The sequence below is a fragment of the Rhipicephalus microplus genome, chromosome X (genome assembly GCF_043290135.1).
Source record: "Rhipicephalus microplus isolate Deutch F79 chromosome X, USDA_Rmic, whole genome shotgun sequence".
NCBI classification, from domain to species: Eukaryota; Metazoa; Arthropoda; class Arachnida; order Ixodida; family Ixodidae; genus Rhipicephalus; species Rhipicephalus microplus.
The window spans coordinates 47,882,610-47,906,451 of record NC_134710.1 but is presented as its reverse complement, the minus strand read 5'-3'; the positions used below and the strand labels follow the sequence as shown (position 1 = coordinate 47,906,451).

Sequence of the window (23,842 nt, the reverse complement as noted above, 5' to 3'; positions counted from 1 at the left end):
TACATCAAGAAAGCCGACTGACTTTACTAAATTGCGTTCTAGGACACTATAGATACAATCAATTTTCGTCGTCGTCACTGCATCCTCACCACCTTTCACCACAAAATTCCAAAGCGAAAGCGCCGTCTTTTGATTTTCGGTTTCGTTTTTGCCGCAGCCAATCAGATGCTACCAGCAGAACGTTTTTCCAAGTGACGTCACATTTATTCCTTACCCAGCATTCACTTTGATACACGTGTATATCACAACAATGGCGTCACCGGTGCTGTGGCTGCTATGTTCTTGTGTTCTCTTGCTTCTGATTGCTCAAGGTTTAGCAGGGTAAGCGTTCTATACCAAGTTTTCAACGTGTATTTAGCGTAATATATGATAGTGCACTCACTATGTGTGCGACTTGGGCTCTGTGAGTTCGTACAGTGATTTCTTGGAATGAATGAGACCGTCGGCTTGTTCTCGCCCCCAGCGACCATTCGCTGTCAGATGATACCTTGCTCTGAACAATTAGTGCGTGCACTAAAACAACTGCGTCTACTCTAGTAATACTTGTGTGCCTTTTGGTTACGTAATAATTTCTTTGCGACGACGCGTTGCATTGCGATCTCGCAAATTTCACAGTACAGTTCGCTGCTTGCCTTGCACCACGTCAACGTTATTGCAGCCAACTCGACGGCTTTTATCAGTTCCCGGCTCTGATGTTGTTGTTTTTGGTTATTTGGTTAGCGTAGACGATAAGGCTGTATTTTTCTCATAAGTCGTGCTCTGGTTAGTGTGGAATTCATCGCAGCAGCCTCGTTTCGCGTGACTTATACGGCAGTTAGTTATGCGCAAAGGCTGGTGTTGTTTGCTTGGAAACTTGTGTTGGCACAGTCTGCGTATATTAGTCCAGTTGTAGGTTTGCCAAGAAAACACGTGCAAAACAAAGCGACACACATATGCGCCGTTCTATGAACTTTTGTATCTTGATTTGGAGAGCTCAGATAGACGTAAACACATCTATCTTGCCTTTCAGGAGGGACTTTTACAGTATTTTGGGTGTGCCACGTAGCGCTAATTTAAACCAGATTAAAAAAGCCTACAGAAAGCTTGCCAAAGAGTTGCACCCTGACAAGAACAAGGAAGATCCCCATGCACAAGAGAAGTTCCAAGACCTAGGAGCAGCGTACGAAGTTCTCTCAGACGAAGAAAAGCGGAAAACGTACGACCGGCATGGCGAAGAAGGATTGAAGCACGATGCATTTGGTGGAAGTGACCCATTTGCAAGGTGACAGCTCTCAGTCATTTTCTTTATCTTTTTGTAAATGCACTTTTAAGATTGTGCCAGCAAAAAATATATATGTAATTTTCTGCTGGTTACAAAACAGGCTTAGGGTGTTTGATTAGGGCTTCCTATGGTTACGCACACAAATTACACATCACAGTATTTTACAATCGCGAGGAGGTTCACTGATCAAAAAATAACTGAAAATGTCATGATCTTTCGACTCCCCATACAGGAGTCTTGCTTACACTAAAAACCCATAAAAGTGGCGTAGCATATAAAATTATATTTCATTACGTGGATTAAGCAGCACGTGTACACTGTCAGAAGTGTCCCCAGATAAATGTGTGATGTTAGCTTTTTTTTTTTTTTATTGTGCACTTTACACATCAAGGTTTTGGCTTGTAGATTCTGCATGTCCAGCAAGGGCACTCAAGGTGACGTGCCATTTCTACTTGTCACGCTCATGCTGCTTCACATGTTATACCAATATACTTGTAATCACACTCGTTACTAGTTATGAGGTAGATTATACCAGTGGAATTTTCACGTGGTAGCTCATGTTTTACATTGGCTACATTTCATTGTTCACTTGTTGGCACATGCACAATTTTGACGCCATACGAATGTAGAAGATATATAGGCAATAAAAATATTAGCCAACGGGATTTCATTGCTCAATATAGTTTAATTTGCTTTAATACAGAAATAAATTGGCCTTTGGAAAGTGCTGTGGGTGTAAATTTCTTCAATGTTATGTTAGGAGTGGTACTGCACACACTTTTTAGTGAACGTAATAAGATGAGAAATTCCGTTGAGTTCCTTGGCATCCATGCATCTTGTTTCTCCCAACTCCAAAGTAATTGGTTTACTTGCAACTGTAATTTCTTTGCACTCTACATCTCTTCAATAGTTGAAATTATTTCCTATACTTCAAATTTTGAGTAGTAGTGTGCAAGCATAACTTTGAATCCCTATTTACTTTCTGTGTTTTAGTAGTGTGATCATAACAAGCCTTCTGAAGAAGTAAAAATTTGGCTTGTATGCTTGACCTTGCCTGTTACTATTATGCTATTAGTGTGTGTTGCCAATAGTATATGCAGCTATGGTGTATTTTGTATTTGTAATTTTATTTCATTTCGATATTGCAGTCTTCCTGACCATTAATGCACCCAATATTGGTTCTAAATATAATACTTGTGCTTTCATCAGATGCGATAAACAGACTGTACACAAGTGTTTTGGCGGTGTATAATTTGTCCGAGTGCACCATTGTGGCTTTTTCGAAACTGTAGTTTCGGCTGCCAATTTTTGGGCTTTGCTCTCTGCTTTATCATGGTCTCTTTCTCATTTGGCAGTTTCTTTGGAGATTTTGGCTTCTTTGGTGATGGACATAGGAATGAGCAGCGCGAGATCCCACGTGGTGCTGATGTGGTCATGGACCTTTGGGTCACTTTGGAAGAGCTGTATCAGGGCAACTTTGTGGAAGTTGTTCGCAACAAGCCAGTAGCGAAACCAGCCAAAGGCACCCGTCGTTGCAACTGTCGCCAGGAGATGGTTACCCGACAGCTGGGCCCCGGGCGCTTCCAAATGATGCAACAGACGGTCTGCGATGAGTGCCCCAATGTCAAGTGAGTTTCTATGTTTATGTTATACTTTGAACGAGAAGAAAGGCAATGGATGTTGAGTTGGTGCCTTTCCACTGCGATGACACATGTTTTGCACTCAAGAAAAGTCCTTGGACATGTTTTTTTTTTTTTTTTCTTTTTCGTGTTCGTATGGCATGGCATGCCGACTATTTAACTAATACAGTTTTTGTTTTTTTCGAGGTTGGCTCTGAATTTGCTGCTTCCAGGCATACCTGCTAGGTGATAAATGCTCAGTTACGATCATAAATAGTCTCGTGTTCCCGCTTTGCCAGGCAGCTGCAGATTCCATGCATCAGCGAAGCCAGGAGCATTGAATATTTGCTAGGATTGCATTTTCATGGCTGTACATGGCACGCTGCCTCTACAAGATGACATTGTCTGCTTCTTTATCTTGCTCTTTCACACTCATGCACCAGCAAGTGTGCAAGGCCAGATCGTGTAACATGATTGTCACACCAGCAAAACTGGCTGTGTAGATTGAATTTGCACCCTCTTTTGGTGGACTACTCCCAGGCCAAGGTCACTAGCCATGCCCAGTGCACACTATTCTGAACGGAAGAACATATGTAGCAGGAACATGATTGATATTGATATGTGGGGTTTAACGTCCCAAAACCACCATATGATTATAGGAGACACCGTAGAGGAGAAGTCTGGAAATTTTAACCACCTGGGGCTCTTTATTGTGCGCCCAAATCTGAGCACAGGGGCCCACAGCATTTTCGCCTTTATAGGAAATGCAGCCACCGCAGCCGGGATTCGATCCCGCGACCTGCGGGTTAGCAGCCGAGTACCTTAGCCACTAGACTACTGCTGCGGGGCTCAGCAGCAGAGTACCTTAGCCACTAGACTACCACAACGGGGGACAGGAACATGAGTCTGCCACACTTGCATGTTATGCTGGAGACAATAAGCAGTTACACAGTTAGATGGCTGGTTCATGTAGTTTAATTTCTTCACTGTGATTTTTACATTTCGTATGTGCCTACTTGTGCAAACACATACATGAACATACATACTAAATGATGGTCGGATCCCTTGTGAAAACATCTCACTCCACCTCTGACATACATTGTAACATTTGTGGAATCACGTACAAAAAAAAGGTCCATTTAAAAGTCCAAAATGCCTCCAAGCAAGTGTATGTAGGCGATTCAGTGTTCTGAGGGAACCATGCGTGTCAATGTGCCAAGTGCGGGTCATGTGTTGCCAGCTGTGTGACATGATCACAGTTTCCTTCATTGTCGGTAAGAGACCTTTAGAAGAGTGGTCACTGTAGAATGTTGAACGTTAACAAAATGAAAGCACATACAATGAAAAAAAAAATAGCATAGCGTGTCACTTTGCAAAAATGGTTACAAACAAGGGGAACGGTACCTCTAGTACAAAATGGAAGTATAAGTAAAATGAAAAAAGCTCATAATTGAAGAAAATATAAACAGCTGTTCATTAAAAAAGAAACATAGCATGTAGCACTATCAATGCGAAATCATTCCATAGTAAATGTCTCATTACAAACTGTTTCGAGGCATACATTCTATAACACATACATAATGAGGTTTTATTAGTTGTAAGAAAACTAGGCTTGTGCGAATATTCGAACTTGCTTCGGTCCAAATTTGAATTATTGAAACTTTTGGAGTATTCGAAATGAACGACTAAATGTATATTAGTCAGCATGTAATATCTGTAAAGGTGGTTTCACTGCTGTGGAGAAGTGCTAAGCCGTGAAAGCGCTTTCTCAAGTGTTTATTAGTTTGCATGTAACTTCCTGTAAAGGTGGTTTTACTGCATTGAAATGGTGCTAGGCCTGGAAAACATTTCTTTATTGCAAATTTGCACTGGTGCAAAGCCCCACTTCAAGGTTAAGTGAACATATCACCCCCACATGAATTCGTCATTTTTGACGCCTAAAAGCTTGTTGTAGCAGCTTATATGCTCCAAATATAGGAAATACTTAAACATAACGTATTTTACAGGTTGTCATTTGCATTCTACCAAATGTCAAATCTTGCAAAGAATTGTTTTCACTTCTTTTGAACAAAAAAAAATGGCATTTGCACTGGCTTTCTCAATTTAAAAAATATATATAGGTTGTGCAGGTTCAATAGGTCATTAAAAATATGCCCATTTTTTTTTATAACATGTGATATATACTATATGAATTCGATTCAAAATTATTCAACCAAAATCGCTATTCGCTCAAGCCTAGAGAAAACACTTAGTGATAGCCTGCGGTGGTCTAATGGCTAAGGTACTCGGCTCCTGACTCGACGGTCGCGGGATTGAATTCTGGCTGCGGTGGCTGTCTTTTTGATAGAGGTGAAAATGCTGTAGGCCCATGTGCTCAGATTTGGGCTTATGTTAAAGAACTCCAAGTGGTCAAAATTTCTGGAGCCCTCCACTACGGCGTCTCTTATAATCATATGGTGGTTTTGGGACGTTAAACCTCTCATATCAATCAATCAACACTTAGTGACTCAAAAAAGACATGCATGTATTCGCATAAGAAGGTAGGCTATAATAATATAAAGGCAGTCAGTGTACCCCCCTCCCTCTCACCCCCATCTTGCATTAACACAGTGTCACTTATCACATTGATAAATGATGCTATAGTGTTGCAGGCAAGCGCTTTGGCTGGAAGCACGTTCAATTCCAAGATAAATTGGGGAAGCTAAAATTTTAGTTTCCATTGTAAAACAATGGTCATGTTTAAGCTACTTTGTATAGCTTGACTGAGTTGACTAATGAAAAAGAGGTTCAGTGTGCATCTTCTTGTCCATGCCTAGTTTTCTAAAAGGACCTGTATGAAGTATTATTATTGTATATATCACGATTGTTGAAGGATAATTACTGTAAAACCCACGTTGAGTTTTTTTTTAATTTTATGTTAAATTTCTGCCCCGTACTTTATGTGGATCCCAAGGATTGTCAGCCCGAATTCAGTTTTGGTTTTAGCATTGCGCTATAATCGAGCAGAAACCTTTTCCCGCATTTGCTATTCCCAAAATAGACCTTGAGCTATCTGCGGGTCCGAGCTATGCACGGGTGTTTACAGTATTTCAGCCTTTTTTGAGCATCACACTTAGTGATGTGTGCCAGCTAAATGAATTGAATACAAATGTTATGGCCTTACGCTGAATTCTTTTTTTATATCTGTCTTTATGGTAACATCAGTATGTGGATCTCATACAACGAACACATACTCAAGAATTGGGCAGTCGAAAGCTTGCAGCTTTATCTCATGGATCTAATATTTTAGACAATGCTTAAAAGGACCAAGCTATATATGACACATGCTCTTCCCACATTAAGTCCAAAGTGATAGTACTTTTCAAGTACTTGTGGCTTCTTACTATTTGTAAGTCTCAAACTTGCCCATCAATTGAATAGTGATAGTTTAAAGGGTGTAGTTTTTATGTCACAATTATGCAACAACTCTTTTTCATGTTGATTTTCATTTTCCATGTGGCGCACTATGATTGTGCTGAAGACAGAAGTCTCATGTTTAGACTATACAAAGTGTCATTTCTTGGGCAACAGTTCCACCCTTATCTTTCTGCACCCACAGTTTGTGAAAGTGCAAAATAAGTGAAAGCATCTCAAAGTTAAATATTCATGCTATATTTGTTCTCTTCTGTACGATATCAAATTTTAATGTTGCGTGACGAAAGTGCTATACTTCTTTCAACTTGCAACTTTGCCATGTCAATAACTTGGATGTGGAACATTATTTGCTCTAGCTGTTATAGTTTAAGTATGTCGTTCGCGTGCTACTCTGTGTATAAAAAGCTTCTCTCTTGCTGCCATAATAGGTGCTTATGGTCAATGATATGGTGGTCTATGAAGCACCAGAAGTAGAGGTCACTATGTCTCTATATGCTGTGATGTTTGCCATTCCTTTTAGGTTGGTGAATGAAGAGAAACTTTTGGAGGTGGAAATTGAGGCTGGCATGAAGGATGGCCAAGAACAAGTCTTTGTGGCAGAAGGTCAGTAAGGAATGAAAATGCTTAAGCAAGGCATAGGTGAAATTATCTCCTGCTGTAAGCGTCTTTGTCTTCCTCACTTTCCAACGCTGTAATTTTGACATACGTGATCGGAATGGGCATTGTAGGTGAATGACACCATTTACTTACGCAGTTCATACTTGTAGTACTGTAGTTATACAGAACCTTGATGTAGTGAGGATAGATGTAATGACATAGTCAAGACGTCAGAAGCGGAATGGTTACTAGTCTCTTTGGTGTCCCTCAGCACAATTTCTGGTAGTGTCACCTGAAGGTTAGCCTGCGTTTATAGGCGATCATAATATGTGATATGAAATCAAGGCGACTGCAATCGTCATTGTCCATGTTGAGTCTCACCGCATGAATGCGATGAAACTTGGAAGTTTTCAACACAGCTTGTGTCTCATAAAAACTGGCGCATTTCAGAAGTAATATAATTGAACACAGCACATGGTGAAAGAAAGAAAGTGACAGGCTGATGTGAATGTAGATGATCATGGCTAGTGAGTCTCAGACACGAGAGTGCTCATTCGACAAATGAGAAGCCATTTAAAGATGTACAGCTACTGCCATAGCTAAAAATAGTCTGTGTCTTACTTTTACTATGCTCAAACTAGGGAAAACGTTTCCCACCATTTCTATGCCAGTATCAGCGTGAATTTCAACAGATTGATTTGCTATTCGAAGTATGCCTTTCGTATAAAAACAAGAAATAAGCCTCTCATCAGGGTAAGTGACTTATTGTTTTTTATAAAACTGTTTCAATGTCTGTATGTGTACCTGCTGTGTTAGCTTAATAGCTGTGATGTTGCACCTTATGCACAGTATCGCTGATTCAGTTCCCAGTCACAGTGGCCACATTCTAGGAATGAGCGATTATTCAGGCGCTTCAAATATTTGAACGAATACTATTACAGTATTCAAATTCGCTTAGACATGATTTATCCGAAGTTTAGAATAATTTGAAATGAAAAAATATATGTATTTGACCTCATAACTTCATGTAAAGGTGATTTTATAGTAGCGTATGGGTTTCTTTCACTTTACTTCAAACCAAAAAACATAACATTCACAACTGCCTAGCTTCAATTCTAAAAAAAATATTGTGCAAGTTAATTGGGTCATGGGAAAAATGTAAATTTTGCTTAATACTAATATGCGATATATATCATATTCGAACTATTCACTTTCAAATTATTTGACCAAATCACTATTCACTATGAATGTCAATTTACTATTTGCACATACCTACCACATTCCAGTGGGTCCAATATAAATCGAGTGTGTTTCACTTCAAGCGAGGATGTGTGTGAGAATAAAAGGAGAGGGTGTGTGAGGACGAGGGACTTATTTTCCATTATTTATTTAGCATGTGCCGCCACAATTCATTAGCCTGTAGGCGATGCCCGAAGCCAGGAACCTGTATTTTCATTAGTAATTTTCGATAAAACACTCCCCCCCCTCCACCCAAATTTTAAGGGAGAAGAGAGAGGGTACTCTGATAGTTGGTTGTGAAATGGAATGAGGTTTTTGCCTTCTTTCTCCTCTTTTACTATTGAATCTATGATGGCAATGTTAATAATAATAGAGCTCTCATAGAATAATTTATCCATCTGTAACCGATTTGCTGTTTTATTCAAGTGTCGCTACAGTGTGTTTAGATTTCCACTTGCTGGCTCATATTGTGCTCTTTGAGAACAACAGTGTCATTGAGGTCAGTAGTTGTATCCTAACGTATCTTTCCCTTTGTTTATATGCAGGTGAACCTCATATAGATGGCGAGCCTGGGGACCTTAAGTTGAAGATTCGAACTATGCCGTAAGACGTCTGACCTTTTGGCTTATATATTGTTTATAATTTTTCTCTTGAGACAGAAAATGTGTGTGTGGGGGGGAGTCTAAGAGAGAGAAGTTCATTTGAACTGAAACTAACGAAAGCACAGTTTTTTTGCCTCTGACAATATGGTCTGGCCTGCTCCAACAATTCTTTATTAGCGTGCTAATGTCACCGAAATAGCTTAAGTCTGCATTGCAGCTAAAATTTATATAGCCCACTGCCGTTTGTCTTTAGAAATACTATATACACTCGACTAAGGGCCGTGCACGTGTAAGGGCCGCTCCTCTCCAACTTGGCAGTCCAAAATTTTGAGAGAAAAATATCTCTTCAGCAAACGGGAGCGTCATTGCATTTTGCATATGGCGAAAAAGGCATGGCATGCAGTGTCCACAAACATTATTTCAGAGAATTTAAAGGTCACTTGGATTTCCGGTGCCATGGATGGCACAAAGGACAATTGGATAGCTTAACCGAGCAGCGGTGATGAACCATGCTGAAACAGTGATACCAATGAAGACATCTAGCAAGAATGCCTGCAACTAGACACCAGATATCCCATTGTTGGGTATATACATGGCATAATTAAATAGGTTTTTCTATATGTGGATAGAAAATTGAACAAAAATTTCAAAGCTCCATAGAAGGGCTGCACCCCATCGAAATCACGGAAAGAAGCGAAGTCCTTACACGAGTGTATGTGCTCAAAAGCTCAAATTCGGCTCCTTTCATATGCGCTTGACTGAAGTCATAAAAGAAGTCTGAATTGCAGCAAATTATTTATGTAGCTACATTTTGCGATAAAAGTAACACCATGCTTCTGCTCCTGTCAATGCCGTCCTTCTTTGCGTGGGCCTAGTGGCAGTGACTAGTGTTGTAAAACAATTGGCCCTGCCAGCAAAAAAAAAAAAAAATTGCCCGCAGCTTCCCTCGGGGGAACACTGAGGAGGATGCGGACCATATAATTGGTTAACGGGGTGTTAAAGTGCGACTTACTTGGGTCGATGGCTAAATTGGTTAACGTGGTTGTGAAATGGGGTGTTAAATTGCTACTTACTTGGGTCGATGGCTAAATTGGTTAACGTGGTTGTAGGAGGGGGTGTTAAATGAGTGAACACGTACACACGTATGCGAAAGGGCGGCGCTGGTCGAAGGGACGTCGATCATTGTGTTTGTGGATTCGTTGGAATTCATTTCACCGCGACCTTGGACGTCGACGCGCCGTACAAACCAACCGACGAGCGGCAACTGAGCGAGCGAGCGCCGACCTTGAGTATATATACAGCGCGACGGCGCATGCACTGTCAGCTGTTGAATGTTCTCGAAGCGCGACGCCACATGCGCGTCCACTGGAGAATCAGGAGAATTGTAGATGTCGAACGCGGTGTGTAGAGGAGGAAGGGTGCACAGATTGTGGAGGAGTGAAGCGCGCGCGGTGTGTAGAGGAGGAAGGGATGCACAGATGGTGGAAGAGTGGGCGACGGCGCGACGGCGCATGCGCGCGCGTCAGCTGTCGAATGTTTGAGAAGCGGTGCGGACGGCGCACTACAAGGCGCGAGTATAAGATGCTTCCGCATCTAAAAACGCACCATTTTGGACTGTCAGCAGCATTTTCTTGTGTAAAGGTCTTTATAAAATGCTTCCTGGCTTTATAATATAAGAGCCAGGAAGAAGTAGGAAAGTTTGTCTCTTGCTCTTTATATTTGACTTCTGCCCTACAAACAGCATCATGCCTTTCAGTAGGTATTTAATCACCTAAAAAACTAAACGTCGAATGAAGCATGATAGGAAAGCAACTAGGACACAAATGAAACATTAGGCATGGCCATGCTGGTTGTTTTGGTCATTATTGTTGACATGGCATTGGTTTAATAGATCTAGTTCAGTTTGATTCAAACCGGTGCTGGATTTGGGAAATTTTTTATTCAAAAATGTCTTTTTGAGTTCATGTTGCGAACAGAAATTCTCCCGTTTGAATTGCAAGTGTATTAAAAGTGAAAGGTACTTAGGTGCACTTTATGCTCCCATGAAATTGAGCCTAGTATCAGTTTCTAAAATCGGCTCCTAAAAAAAATGCCACATACACTAAAACCTCATTATAACAAAGTTGAATCATAGTTAAAAAATAAGTTGATTATGTCCAAAAATTTGTTATAAAGGATTATTACTAACACTATAACTATTGCAAGACTATTTTTCATTTGTTTGGTTATTAACCGGTATTTCGTTATATTGAGGTTTGAGTGTATATAGTTGGCACAAAACCAGATCGAATTTCATTTAACATGAGTCATAATATTAAAAGATATTGCCACATTCCCAAGCTAAACCCTTCTTCAGTTCACGTACGGTTTATCCAATGTCCGAAAAATGTTATCTATTTCTCACAAATGCACAGCGGCATCAGTTTCTTTTCTTTTAGGCACCAATTTGTTTCTTTCCTAATTCAAAAGTTTTTGTTGTTGTAGATAACATTTAGAAATTCAAATGCTTAACTTTTTCATTGTTAAAATCTGTATGGTTCTAATTCAAGAATTGATGCAAATGAAGTTTAAAGGTTTAAAAAAAGAAAAAGAATTAATATTGAGAAATGACTCTTGAGAAAGCGTTATTTCTCACACTTATTATTAATTGGTCGTAGTGTATTCGTACTGCTATGTTCGTGGCTTTTTCGTAGCATCTGAATACATAACAATAAACATATGAGGATTACTTTGTAATGTATGCATAATAATGAGAAAAATATATGTTGGTTGGTGGGGAGGCAGTTTGCGGTGGTCATAAAGTTGTAAAGTTTATACATTTTTGCTTCAAATTTGAAGATCTGTCTGCCTCACTTATGTTAGTTTGTCTGTATGATTGTGGGCAACTTTTCTCAGAACAATGGAGGCATAAAGCACCGCTGACTGCTCTGCATACTGCTATACATTTTGATATTAGCTAGCAGCTTGAAGTTCCTGCTTTTATATTTCTTTCATTGCTCTGTTTCAGGCACCATGTTTTTGAGAGGAGAGGTGATGACCTGTACACAAACATAACTATTTCACTGACAGATGCTCTTGTGGGATTTGAAACTGAAATAACCCACCTGGATGGTCACAAGGTAAAGAAAAGTGTTAGATGCGAATCATCTTATGAGCGAGCTTGCCGGTGGTGCCTGCACATACGCCTACCACTTCTCCGGCTCTCCTCTCCTACGCTCCCTCCTCTGTCGCCTCGCAACGTCGATGGAAGAAGCACCTGCTAGCCTACTCTCGCTGCCCCTCTCTTTCCTCTAGGCGCCCCTTCCTGTGGTGTTTACACCCCCATTAAACATGCACTTCCCCTTCCTCTCTCCTCCCCTCTCTTGCCTTGCAACGCTGACCCACCAGCTTCTGCTACTGAGTTTCTTGATTGAAAAAGCCGACTGCTCTTGCTGCACAAGTGTTCACTGTCCACCCCGCATAGTATTAGGAGGCACTGGATCTTGACAGGTAGTACCAGTGGGAGGTTTCTTTCATGCGTTGTTGAGCAATTGAAATTCGCAGCATGCGCTTAACTAAAAGGGGACTGCAGATCTCTGTGTACAATTGGAGTATTTGCTCTCTCATCGCCACAGCAGCGATTGGCATGTTCCAGTAGGAAACACGGGTCCATCACTGCGTGCTGCATGTTCCCCCACGTATCTCTCGTGTGCAACTCCGCTGCCAGTGTAAGCGTTAGCGCCCGCTGCTTCGCGTTTACATAGGGTTTTCTTTAGCGGGAGATAGTGTAATTTTTTTTGTAATGCCAAGTCTCTTGTACAAATTGAACTGAATACATTTTTTTTTTTCATTCTTTTATTTTCCTTGATTCACATGTGAGCCTTGCCTGGTTTTCTTTATTGCTATAGCAGAAATAGCAGTCGTGCGATGTTAAGAGGACCATTTCTTAAGCTTCGTTGTAGCATAGCAAAGGGCATGGACATCGGGAAAAAACGTACGACGACATACAGCGACACATAGCGTTACGTGTCAGTGTATGTTTCTTTGCGGTGTTCACGTTCTTCGCCGCATTCAAAAATGCATATAATATATACAGTCGCAGACTAATTTTTCGGACCTGGCGGGGACCGAAAAGAAGTCCGCAAAATTGAATACCGTATTTACTCGATTCTATCGCGCCCTCGATTGTAACGCGCACCCAATTTCCACCGCGAAAAAAAAACGTGTAAGACTTCGATTGCAACGCGCACCCATTTTTCTCGCTCGCCCGCACGATCACACCACTCGAAAAAACGACTCCTTTCAGGAGCGTCTTCCATTTAAATATGAGGTACGGGCGAAGCTTCTGCCCATCTGACGTGTAACAGAGCATTGCCGTCACTGTAGTTTTACCGTGGACCGATGTCAGCACGCGAACTTGCTTCGCCCCCTTCTCGACGGTTGTGGTGCCAGGCATGTCGAAGTAAAGAGGCGTCTGATCGGCATTCCCGATTTGCCCAAGCAGGTAGCCGTTGTTGCGCCGCAAGTTTAGGACGAACCTCTGAAAGCTGTGAAGCTTTTCATCGTACTCCTCCGCAAAACTTTTCGCATATGCATGTTCCCCTTCGGGGGGAAAAGCCTTTCCTCTTCATAAAGTTAGTTAGCCAGCACCTGCTCGCTTTAAACTGGCTCCGCATTAGACCTTTTTCTAAGACTAATTGCATAGCCCGCACTTCGAGCAGTTCTGTCGTCAAGGGCCGCTGTGCCGCTCGCTGCTCAAGCACATACTCGCCGAGCAGCTCTTTAATTTGCGGAAACCGACCCTGCTGTGGTCCACTGAAGCCTTTGCGTGAAGCTTTGCTGTCGACAATCTTCTGCTTTTGTTTCCGCTGGTCCCGCACGCACGTTTCGGGAACTCCAAACGACCGCGATGCGGCCCGATTTCCGTCCGTTTCTGCACACGCGATGACTTTTCTTTTAAAAGCGGCATCGTGGTGCACTCAAGTTTTTGGAGTCGGCCCTTCCACGCTGTCGATGCTAATGCACTACTAGATGACGAACTCCTCAGCACACGTACGAAGTACCGCACATGGGAAACACATAGGCAGTAATGACCGACGCGCCATGCCACGGAGGAAGGATTTCCTTTTTCCTTCCTCCGTGCGCCATGCCGACGCACGTAGGGGGCGGCCATTTTGGATTTGCCGATGGCAATCAGTGTTGCCGAATGTCGGCCAGCAAAAATAGCTAGATGGCAACGTGAAAGTAGCTAGAAGTAGCCAAAAAATCCAATAAGGAGCTTAAAGTAGCTAAATATTTTTTAAAGCGCTTCTTTAACACATTCTGAGTGTACAAAGCATTCATTGACAGCTGTTTTATCTGAAAAGATGAAACGCAGCTCTAAAGTTATGTTGTCTTGGAGGCAACTACGCAGAACATGTATGTACGAATAATAAATGTGCTCCTATAGTTAAACTGCAATAATTTATGGCTGGCGTAGTTTTCGCAATGCGTAAAGGCTTGCCTGCTCAGAAACGACGAGCTCCGAATGCATCAATGCTCTGTAAACCTGTTAAAAATGAAATTAATGGGCGTAACCAAAGGCCTAATCGAAACTGAAATTCTGTTCGATATACAACTGTAAAAAATAAAAGAAACAAAAATTGCTTCGTTACAAAGAACTTCTTTAATCAAGTATAGAATTTTCAGTGCCTGTGTTATAGCCTTACACGAAGCATTTCTATATTGTTTTTTTTTTGTTGTTGTTGCCATATGTAGTAGCACGTGCACGGACAGACAGATGAACACAAAATTATGAACGCAAATGAGCACAAAACGAACGAAACAATCCAAAATAGCATTTTATGCACATAATGTACAAAAGAGATTTCAGCGCACTTCTAAAAGAACAATCCACATTGGCGAATGAAAACAGAACCATCTTTTAGCAATTCCAGCAGAAGGCGTAGGGCAAAACAATTATAATCAATGATAGTGCACACAAACAATCAGTCCTGCTGTACACACAGTTCTTCGATAATGTCTGCAGCTTGCAGAGTATCGTCCTCTGCCGTTGAGTACGATGCCATCGTACCGATTTTGGCCACCGCATCACTTGGCAAGCTATATTCATGGCATATTTTTATGCCTCCGAAGCCCGTTCCTTACAGTTAGCAGCGCATTCAGTGTGTAAATGTCCAACCTATTACGACGCTTGCTCTTCACGATGCTCATATCGCTGAAGCATCTTTCTACTCCAGCGTTTGAGAAAGGCAACGAAAGCACTGTCATGGCGAGTGTATCCAGCTCGGCAAAGGGGTTGTCACCATGCGCGTCCCTGTAGGAACCAACTTCGGCCCAGAAACCATCGGTTGTATCCGTACAGCACCATTTCACGTGCCGCAAATTCCTCCACTGCGTTTCGCAAGCGGACACGGCTTCCACGGAGAGAAACTGTGCCGCCAATTCCATAATTGGCTCCTGTGTTGCTTTCAGTGCGTGCTCTGCAGAGAGCAGAGAAGCTTTTTGCAAGCACTGAATGTTCTTTGAAAGCCGCTGACGCAGCTGGTTGAAAAGTTCCACAATGAAACGTCGGGCGCAAAGACGCAGCTCATTTTCATCATCACGTGGCAAGCATGCGTCTCGGAGTGCTGTTTCGAACCGGTGACCGAAGTACGGATTCGGGTCGAGATACTCGTTGATATTGACAGTTAACACGTCGTATCGGGAAGTTGGCAGAGATACTTTCGCGGCGCTAGATTTGACAAGGAGCATGAGATCCTCAAACAATTTCATCGGATCTTGTTTTTCCGCTTTATAGCACTTGTTCACACGCTGAACTTCTGCTAAAACCCAGTCCAGCAACAGTAGGTAGCATTTGTTTTTGGGGTCACTGTACATTTCAAACAGCATCATTGCCGTGTAGCAATTTTTTTCCCTCTGTGCTTTCTCAAAAACTTCCTTCAGTTCAGCCCATTGGGCAAGTATCCTATTTACTGCCGTGTGTATTGACAATCAGCTTGTGTCACAGGCTTGTGGTATAGTAAGTGGTGTCTCTCCGTCGTTCATTTCGCGGTATAAGCTTTGGTATTCCAGTTTCCTTGTCGAGAAGTGAGCAAACCATCGATATGTCTCTCGCACTAGAAATTCTATGTTTCGCGGCAAGGTAACCGACGCATGCGAAACTGCAAGCTGAAGAGAATGGCAGACGCATCGCACCATAACAAGATGAGGAATTTCTTTCCTTAGTCGAGTGTAGACGCCACTGTTTACACCCGTCATGACGTTTGCATTGTCCACTCCAATACCAACAGTTTCTGGAGTCGGCCCTTCCATGCCGTCGATGCTAATGAACAACAAGATGACGAACTCCTCAGCACACGTACGAAGTGCCGCACATGGGAAACACATAGGCAGAAATGGCCGACGCGCCATGCCGAAGCACATAGGGGGCGGCCATTTTGGAAATGCCGATGGCAATAGAATGATTGTATTCTTTTTTTTTTTCGCACTCAAATTTAACGCGCATGCGATTTATGAACTCGCTTAACCGGAAAAAAGGTGCGCGTTAGATTCGAGTAATTACGGTATATATTTTACGTCACATCCATGACGGAAGTACGTCAGCGGAGCTGTGGTGAACTCCGGCATAAAACACTTTCGTGTCAAAGGAAAAACGAGCTCACAAATTTGCACATCTTTTCTTGATTCTAGTGCCAGTGGTGTAGATGCCACTAATTAACACACCCTAGAATTCTTTGTTTATGCCCAATAGCTTCCGAATCAAAGGTACACCAACTCCAAAAATGTCGATAGTTTTTTTTTTTCTTTAGAGAAATGCAGAAACTACGTAGGTTACATGTGCGTTTCATGTTAATGTGTTAAAAAAAAAAAAAAAGGACCAAAAGGTATTTTTGAAACCATGAGGGCCCAAGTTTGATATATGTTCTGAAAAATAAAGAAATTCCCTATCTGGTGATTGTAAAATCCCGAAATTGAATTCTTTGGTCAAAGAAAGTCTCAGTCAACTTTAAGGGAACAGGGTAAGCTCCTATAGTCATGTATTTTAGGCGAAGTCCATGTATCTTTTTCTCTATAACCATAAGAGCTACCGTAAATATTTTACTATCATTGTGATCGTGAGCTTTTCCTCTTTTTATTGAAGCAAACTTAACGTTGAAAATTTTGATGCTCATTTTACGTAAATGTTTTACTTCAGGTACCTAATTACCACTCAATAATAGCTATTAGATGTCGTATTGCAGAATAGCTTTTTCTCACACAATGATTCTGCTTCAGCATATTCCCTAATACGTTATCTAAATATTGGGTAAAGTCTATGATTCTAGATACTGTGGTTGCTGAGAAAAAGGAACATAAGGATAAAAAAATCATGTTGTGAGATAATCGCATTTAGAGTTGAAATCTGCATTATTTCAGAAGTACAACAAGATAACAGCAAATTGACGGGCTCGTTCAATAGGCACCAACCATTTGCTTATCACCAATATAATTTTTTTTTCTTTTTGTGTTTAAACGCATTGCCTGGCGAGCCTCATTTGTCGCCTGCTATGCAGCCGTGTTAGCACAGTACTGTTGACCCAGTAAGTGTGCGTAGGTCCTGCATTGTGCAGTGCCCTGGCAAAATTCAAAAATAGCTCAGCATATTCACACAGGCTATCATGAAAAGTGAAAAGAGCATCAAGAGTGCATGTTCACACTGTTTGGTGCCCAAAGAAAACGTTTTTTTGGAGCGTGCTCCCACACGACAATCCAACAACTCGTTATGGTTTAGAGTTTTCCCATGAAGGCATTTAGCATATAATTCTGGATGAGCTAGGTCGAGATATTTTGGCCAACAGCCTCAATAACAGATGCTAGAATGTAGGCTTTATGAATGAGTGGTTCACCATTAAAATAGGTTTTGTTGAATTTACACCAAGTTTCGGCGTCCTTCTTAGGCGCCCGTGGGATTGATTGGTGTCCTTTGGTCCACATATTTTCACATGGAATCAGACAGCTTTTTGCATGTCCTCTAAGCTGGCTCTACTTCTTTTAATGACCCAACGCTAATAGCTTTGGTGCTTGCCAATGATGACAACACTAAGACGTCTCCGACCAGATATAGATTACAAGCCAGAAAGCTTGATGCCTCTGCTTTCTTTAGTTTTCACAGTTCTGAGCCCATTCTTCCCTGAATGCACCAAATACCGTATTTACTCACGTAATGAGCGCACTTTTTTTCTCGAAAAGTCTCAGCAAAGTGGGGGGGGGGGGGGGTACATTTATTACACGGGGTAAATTACATGAAAATTCTTAAGAGAAGGAAAAACGTGGTAATGCAAAAAAAAAAGTTAGGTCGCTTAGCCTTTTGCAATTTACATACGCGTAGAGTTTGGAAACAGCTTCTTTGTTACACTTTACCCATCTTCAGTGGTCGATGGGGCTATCTTCTGCAAGCTGTTTCTGGGCCGCCCGCGCACGCCATAAAAACGTTTTGCCACTACCTTTTCTCGCCATTGTTTAACCACAACAGTGGTATCTTCTTGTGATCTCGAGGGGCGCCCAAAAGTGTGCACTCACAGGAATGAAAGGACAGTTAGAGTGAAAAAAAAGAAAGAAACTAGGCTAAAAAAATTGGCCCCGTATCTGCGCGGTAATCTGTAAATGTCGTCTTGCGTGTGGAGAGAGGGAACAAAACATTTATTTGATGTTCTGCGCAAAAAAAATCAGTGAATAGTACTCTGGAGACGCTGCACTTGAGTGCCTCAAGCATGCAGCGGAGGCGAATGAGCGCACCAAATCACATTACACGTGAGACGTGAGTGCCATCTGGCAGTTTTCTTCAAAAACAAAGTGCGTGGCTCTGAGACGAGTGTGCCTGCCCGTCTCAGAGGTGTAGAACGCAAGGCGACGGGTAGGTGCCACCACCGTCTAGTTTTAGCAAAGCGTTGGAAACACTCTCCTGTTCGTGCAAGCGTTGCATGGTCAGCACAGCGTGATAAGCGCTATGATCCTTAAAATTACTTATGTATGCCTTTTCTAGTAAAAGATGCACATGCAGAATATATACGTGTTGTCATGATGCCCCAGACATGCGCAATAATTGCTTTTAATCGACGAATGCACAAATATGAACGCTGAATCTTGAGCAACATTGATGGGCGCTGCGGATGGGGTCGGCCGTTGTACCCGATGCTGTTAAGAGTGGACAAACAGACAAATGTACAGACAGACCAAGAAAGACTATCGTCTTTAAAAGAATGCGGGAGGGGGGTTCGCAGGAGGCGACCAACGTTGATTGGTGCGACCTTCGCTCGCTGTGTGCTTATCAGCTGCGATGTCTCTACACTCCACTCGCACTGCTCGTGAACCCCACTGTGGTGCTGTGGTGCACAAGACGGGGGGACGTGTCGCGCACAGATAGAAAGAAAAGCAATAGGGTACGCGGCAACGGGTGAAAGGGGGGGGGGGGGGGCGAGCGAGCCGAGGTGGTTGAGGGGGCTGTGGCAGCTTGGGCTAGTTGGTATGACATGACGATAGTTATAGCGCGAGAACAGAACGACACAGAGACAACTAGCCCAAGCTGCCACACTTCTAAGTTACATTTCTAGTTATTCAGGCTCTATTTCGTGTTTCTCTTAGCGCTCGTGTCCTTCGGGTTTAGGGGGGTTGGAAAAGTAATCAAAAACGGAAGAGATCCAACAGGTGTGAAAGCGCCAGGTGTTGGTTTGCGGGACTGCAGTGGATGAATGTAGGGAATGCGTTTATTACGCGGGGGGAAAACAAAAATTCTAATTTTCATGACTGAAGTTGGGGGTGCATTCATTGCGCTAGTAAATACGGTACACTCCAGCTTGCAAACTGTAACTTTTTCATATGGCTATGATGCTTGAGCTGCAAGGAATTTCGTGCTACGTAAGAATGGGGGCATGGCAGGCCGCCCTACAAGTTTTAAAATGTCTTTTTTTAGAGAAAAAAAAAAGAACGTACGAAGACAAACAAACGTCTGATTCTGGTGCAGAAAAGTCTGCAGATTTCAAATAATGCAAAAAGAAAAAAGTTTTTTTTTTCAATATTTTTATTTACCCTGTCCACTTAAAGGGCCCCTAAACCACCCAAAGGTCGAAATCTAGTAGGGGTGTTGCAGTTTTGCGTGAGTCTACAACAAACATGCAGCCATGAGAATTTTTTGAAACAGTGCCATAATAGTGGAGTTACATGCCTTTGGTGATTCAAAAACGGCCCTCACTCAAGGGTGGTAAGCGCACGTAACTGTGAATGGGCAAACAGGTTTGTAGAGGACCAGTCGATGATGTGTTAACATCACGGCCAACACGTGTAGGGATGAACACTGCTGAAAAGACCGGAAGGGAGAAGGTATTGTTCTTTCGAATTTGTGGGGCATCAACAGCTTGTAGCGCTGCCTTGTTCGGAATCAATGATCGTGATGGCATTCTCAACAGGATGCACACAATTACTTGGAATGATGAAAAATTATTGGAGGTGGTTGATAGGGCCCTTTAAGCTATTGTTATTCTCTAAAGCATCAGTAAGGCTCTTACCCGTCTCTGTAAATAATTTGTCACTATCTCAAGATTCTGCTAATGCTAAAGTATGAATGGGCACATTTGCTTTTTTCTGCTTTGTCACATATGGCACAATAAGTCTGCATTTCATCTGCACGTATATTCATGCATACCTAGACACCATTATGGGCAGGTGTAGTATCATAGTACGTATCGCTATATTAGAGTGACACTACAGCCATTCTTGGAACTCACTTGTTGCATGTTGTAGTATCTTATTCTAATAAAATGTGTACCTGTCTTTGTGGCTCCAGTTTGAGGCATCTGAACCAACAGCTCAGTCTGAGCATGTAGTTTGACTACATAAACCATGTTGCTCAGGTTTCCACATGCGCATGTACACTGTTGTCCTTTATGAAAGCGAACACGTGAGTGCATGGCCTGTGCTTTTTTGGCGGCTGCCTGCAGGACTGCATCAACTGACAGCAATAGAAAAGACCTCGGCTTTTGGTATCTATTGGCAAACAAAACAATGAGTTATGGCCACTGGAAAAGCGCTGCAAGATACTGTAGGCAGCCGTTGTAGAGAGCAGGTCACACAGTCGCGGGTTCCTTTTCATAAAGAACAACAGTGTTACTGTAAGGTCGGAGAAGTAGGCTGTAATTGGTTTCAACTTGGCTAGCTTATGGTTATAGATAAACTTGACTATATACATTTTTTCTGCATAGGTATAAGATTGTGCCAAAAGTCTGATTTATATTTTTTTGAAGCCGTTCTCTTGGGATATTTATTGCTGTCTATAATGAGTATTTTTTCTTCACAGGTACCCATTACACGTGAGAAAATTACTTGGCCTGGTGCAAGGCTACGCAAGAAAAATGAAGGCATGCCGAATTATGAAAACAACAACCAGAAAGGAACATTGTATGTGACTTTTGATGTGGATTTCCCTAAGGGTGATCTTAGCACGGAAGACAAGGAAGGTATGTTTTCCAGTTGTTACCTTTTTATTCTAAAATGGGCTTGTTTAATGGTGTACTCCATGCCATGATGCAAAGCATGGAGAAGAGGACTTGTTCAGGCATGGTTGAAATATCGTTGTTTCACAAACGGGCCTGTACACATGGCATCTTGTTCATCTTGCAATAAAAGTGTGCGGGACACAGGACTTGCTTTTTAGCAAATTCTTTAGCTGAATTCATGCTTAGTTTGAAAACATTTTCAGCCCGTAATATCTTTTGTGAACTTATACATGCATCCATTTTTTGAAAAGTGTGATACATTACCAGAGAAGGAACTCACATTGGCGATCGAGTCCGTCTCATGAACTTGAGAACATGTTGTTGCATGAACATTGTTGAAATTTGCAAATACAATCTTTATTTCAAAAGAGAAACTGAACTTGAATGTAGACTGGTTCGTGGGTATCCTGTACTAATTTCAAATTGTGTGTTCGCCCAATTCAGCCTTGATCTAAATATATGAGATAGCCCATGTGACTACAGATGATATGTGACATCAGTGCACTTAACCTTTTCCCTCCTGTAGATGCGTATAGTCATGAGATTTTATAACAAAATGATTGATGCCAACTATTCATCAATAAAACTGGTCCTACGTGGAACCAATGACGACTATACTTATCATAGTTGTGTTTCTTGGTGCTAGATGTCCAGACTTGTTTGTGTTGTGCCATGTGTGTCTCAGCTTTCATTGTACTGTCATCTTTTTTTTTTTATTGCTATGTGGTGAAGCAATGTTCAAGCTATCTGTTTTGTGTAATTAAATAAATATAAACGAACTCAATGGATTTGAAATAATGGTGCCATTTTTTTCAGAAACAAATAAAGCTCAAGAAATTTCTGGCAAATTTAGAACAATATTTTTTGTCACGATAGGGAAAGGGTTAAAGAAGCCAAGACACAGTAGTTGTTACTTATAATAAGCTGGTTTGTTAGATTGATTTTTTATTGTTTATAGCAGAGCAAGTGAAAATAGTGCCTTTGGAAGCAAGCACACAAAACATTACTGCGAATTTTCATGTGTTCAAGCCTAATTGGGCATTGGGTCTGAAGAAACACCGGTTCATGCTAGATGATATAACTAGATGTAATTTGAGATTTTCGTTATAATGCTCTATTATTTATTAACTACATTTTGTAGTTGCATTCTAACGTCTTAAATCCTAATTTTATAAGCAGTCATAAGGTCTACTTCGCTAAGGTACTCAGCTGCTGACCCGTAGTTCGCGGGATAGAATCCCGGCTGTGGTGGCTGCATTTTTGATGGAGACAAATGCTGTAGGCCCATGTAGTCAGATTTGGGTGCACGTTGAAAAACCTCAGGTGGTCGAAATTTCCGGAGCCCTCCACTACGGCGTCTCTCATAATTATATGGTGGTTTTGGGACGTTAAACCCCTCATATTAATCAATCATATAAATCAATATAAACTGCAGATACTGTCCACTCATTTTCATCAGTGTAAATTTTGTATAGCCTCTGAACATGCGACTGGTGCTGTCTCATATTTTACATGATTACATTGTCTGTCCTAATATTTTTTTCTTTTGCTTTCTTTTCAGCCATCAGGAAAATACTTAAAGAGGAAAGCAAGACAAAAATTTATAATGGACTGCGGGGATACTAGTGTGTGCCAGCAGACTGCTATAGTTGTACAGACTTTTTTTTTTTTTCACACCCATTTTTATCCCTTCTGTGGAGGGAACTAAGTGGTGGCAAGCCAAGCATGGTTTTAACATGCAGTGTGCAAGTGTATAGACTGTTTGAAACTTTGGCCACATTATTTGTATGTGAGCATTTTTCTTTTTTATGGTTTGAGTGTTTGCATCTAGAGGGGAGAGTTAAAATAAATAAAAGCAAACCTTTGACCTGCCAGTTAAAATTCCTGCCAAGTCAGTGCTGTTCTCTTTTGCATACTCAAGCTGATGTAAGTTTCTAACCCTGAACATTACAAAAAAAAAATACACGGGTGAACAGTACTTTTGGCATTCTGATACGAGGTAGTGTCATTAGAATTGTGTAAGCTGAGTCAGTCATTTTAAGTTATTTGCTTGGATTTTCCTTTGTCAGGCCCATGCATGATTTAATCTCTCAGTGTCAACTGGTTGTATTTATACGAGAGATATGTTGAATAGGAAGATTTATTGCCCCTCTTCCATATTTTTTACTTTTTTTCTGGCAAAGTTTTATGCAATTTAGGGTATTTATCGCGTCATTCATGGCATGTTTTTGTGCCATTTGCAACAGAAATACAGCAGCTGGAACTCCTTGTGATGCCAGGTGAAGAGTTCCTGTGACAGCTCTGTGCAGAAAGGGCGTTGTGCTCTTGTTGTACAATGAATTTTCGCTAAGTCGCACAACTCGTGTTCATCACATTTTTGAGACCATTGTTTTGTATTGTTTCACATGAGTGTTTCATCACAACTGCAGTGTGTGTTGGAAAAGAGTGAAGAGTATGTAGTGTGCCTAGGATTTCCAAGTCATGTGAAATAAATTATGCTTGTTATACAGAGGACCTGTTTGGTAAAGGCATCATTGCTTCAGCACATTTGTATGCATGCCATTGTTCAACAGCAGTGTTCTACTTTTGAGAACACCTGCA

General features: G+C 41.6%; 1 protein-coding gene across 1 annotated transcript; it reads left to right on the top strand.

Annotated features, from left to right (window-relative positions):
- The first annotated feature begins 206 nt into the window (after positions 1-206).
- shv (DnaJ heat shock protein family member shriveled) lies at positions 207-23,108 on the top strand. The gene is made up of 8 exons (XM_037427118.2): positions 207-321; positions 1,010-1,261; positions 2,617-2,889; positions 6,815-6,897; positions 8,676-8,733; positions 11,740-11,851; positions 21,043-21,202; positions 22,803-23,108. Exons 1-8 carry the CDS (start codon positions 251-253, stop codon positions 22,865-22,867), a joined length of 1,074 nt encoding a protein of 357 aa, XP_037283015.1. The 5' UTR covers positions 207-250; the 3' UTR covers positions 22,868-23,108.
- Positions 23,109-23,842: the final 734 nt, after the last annotated feature.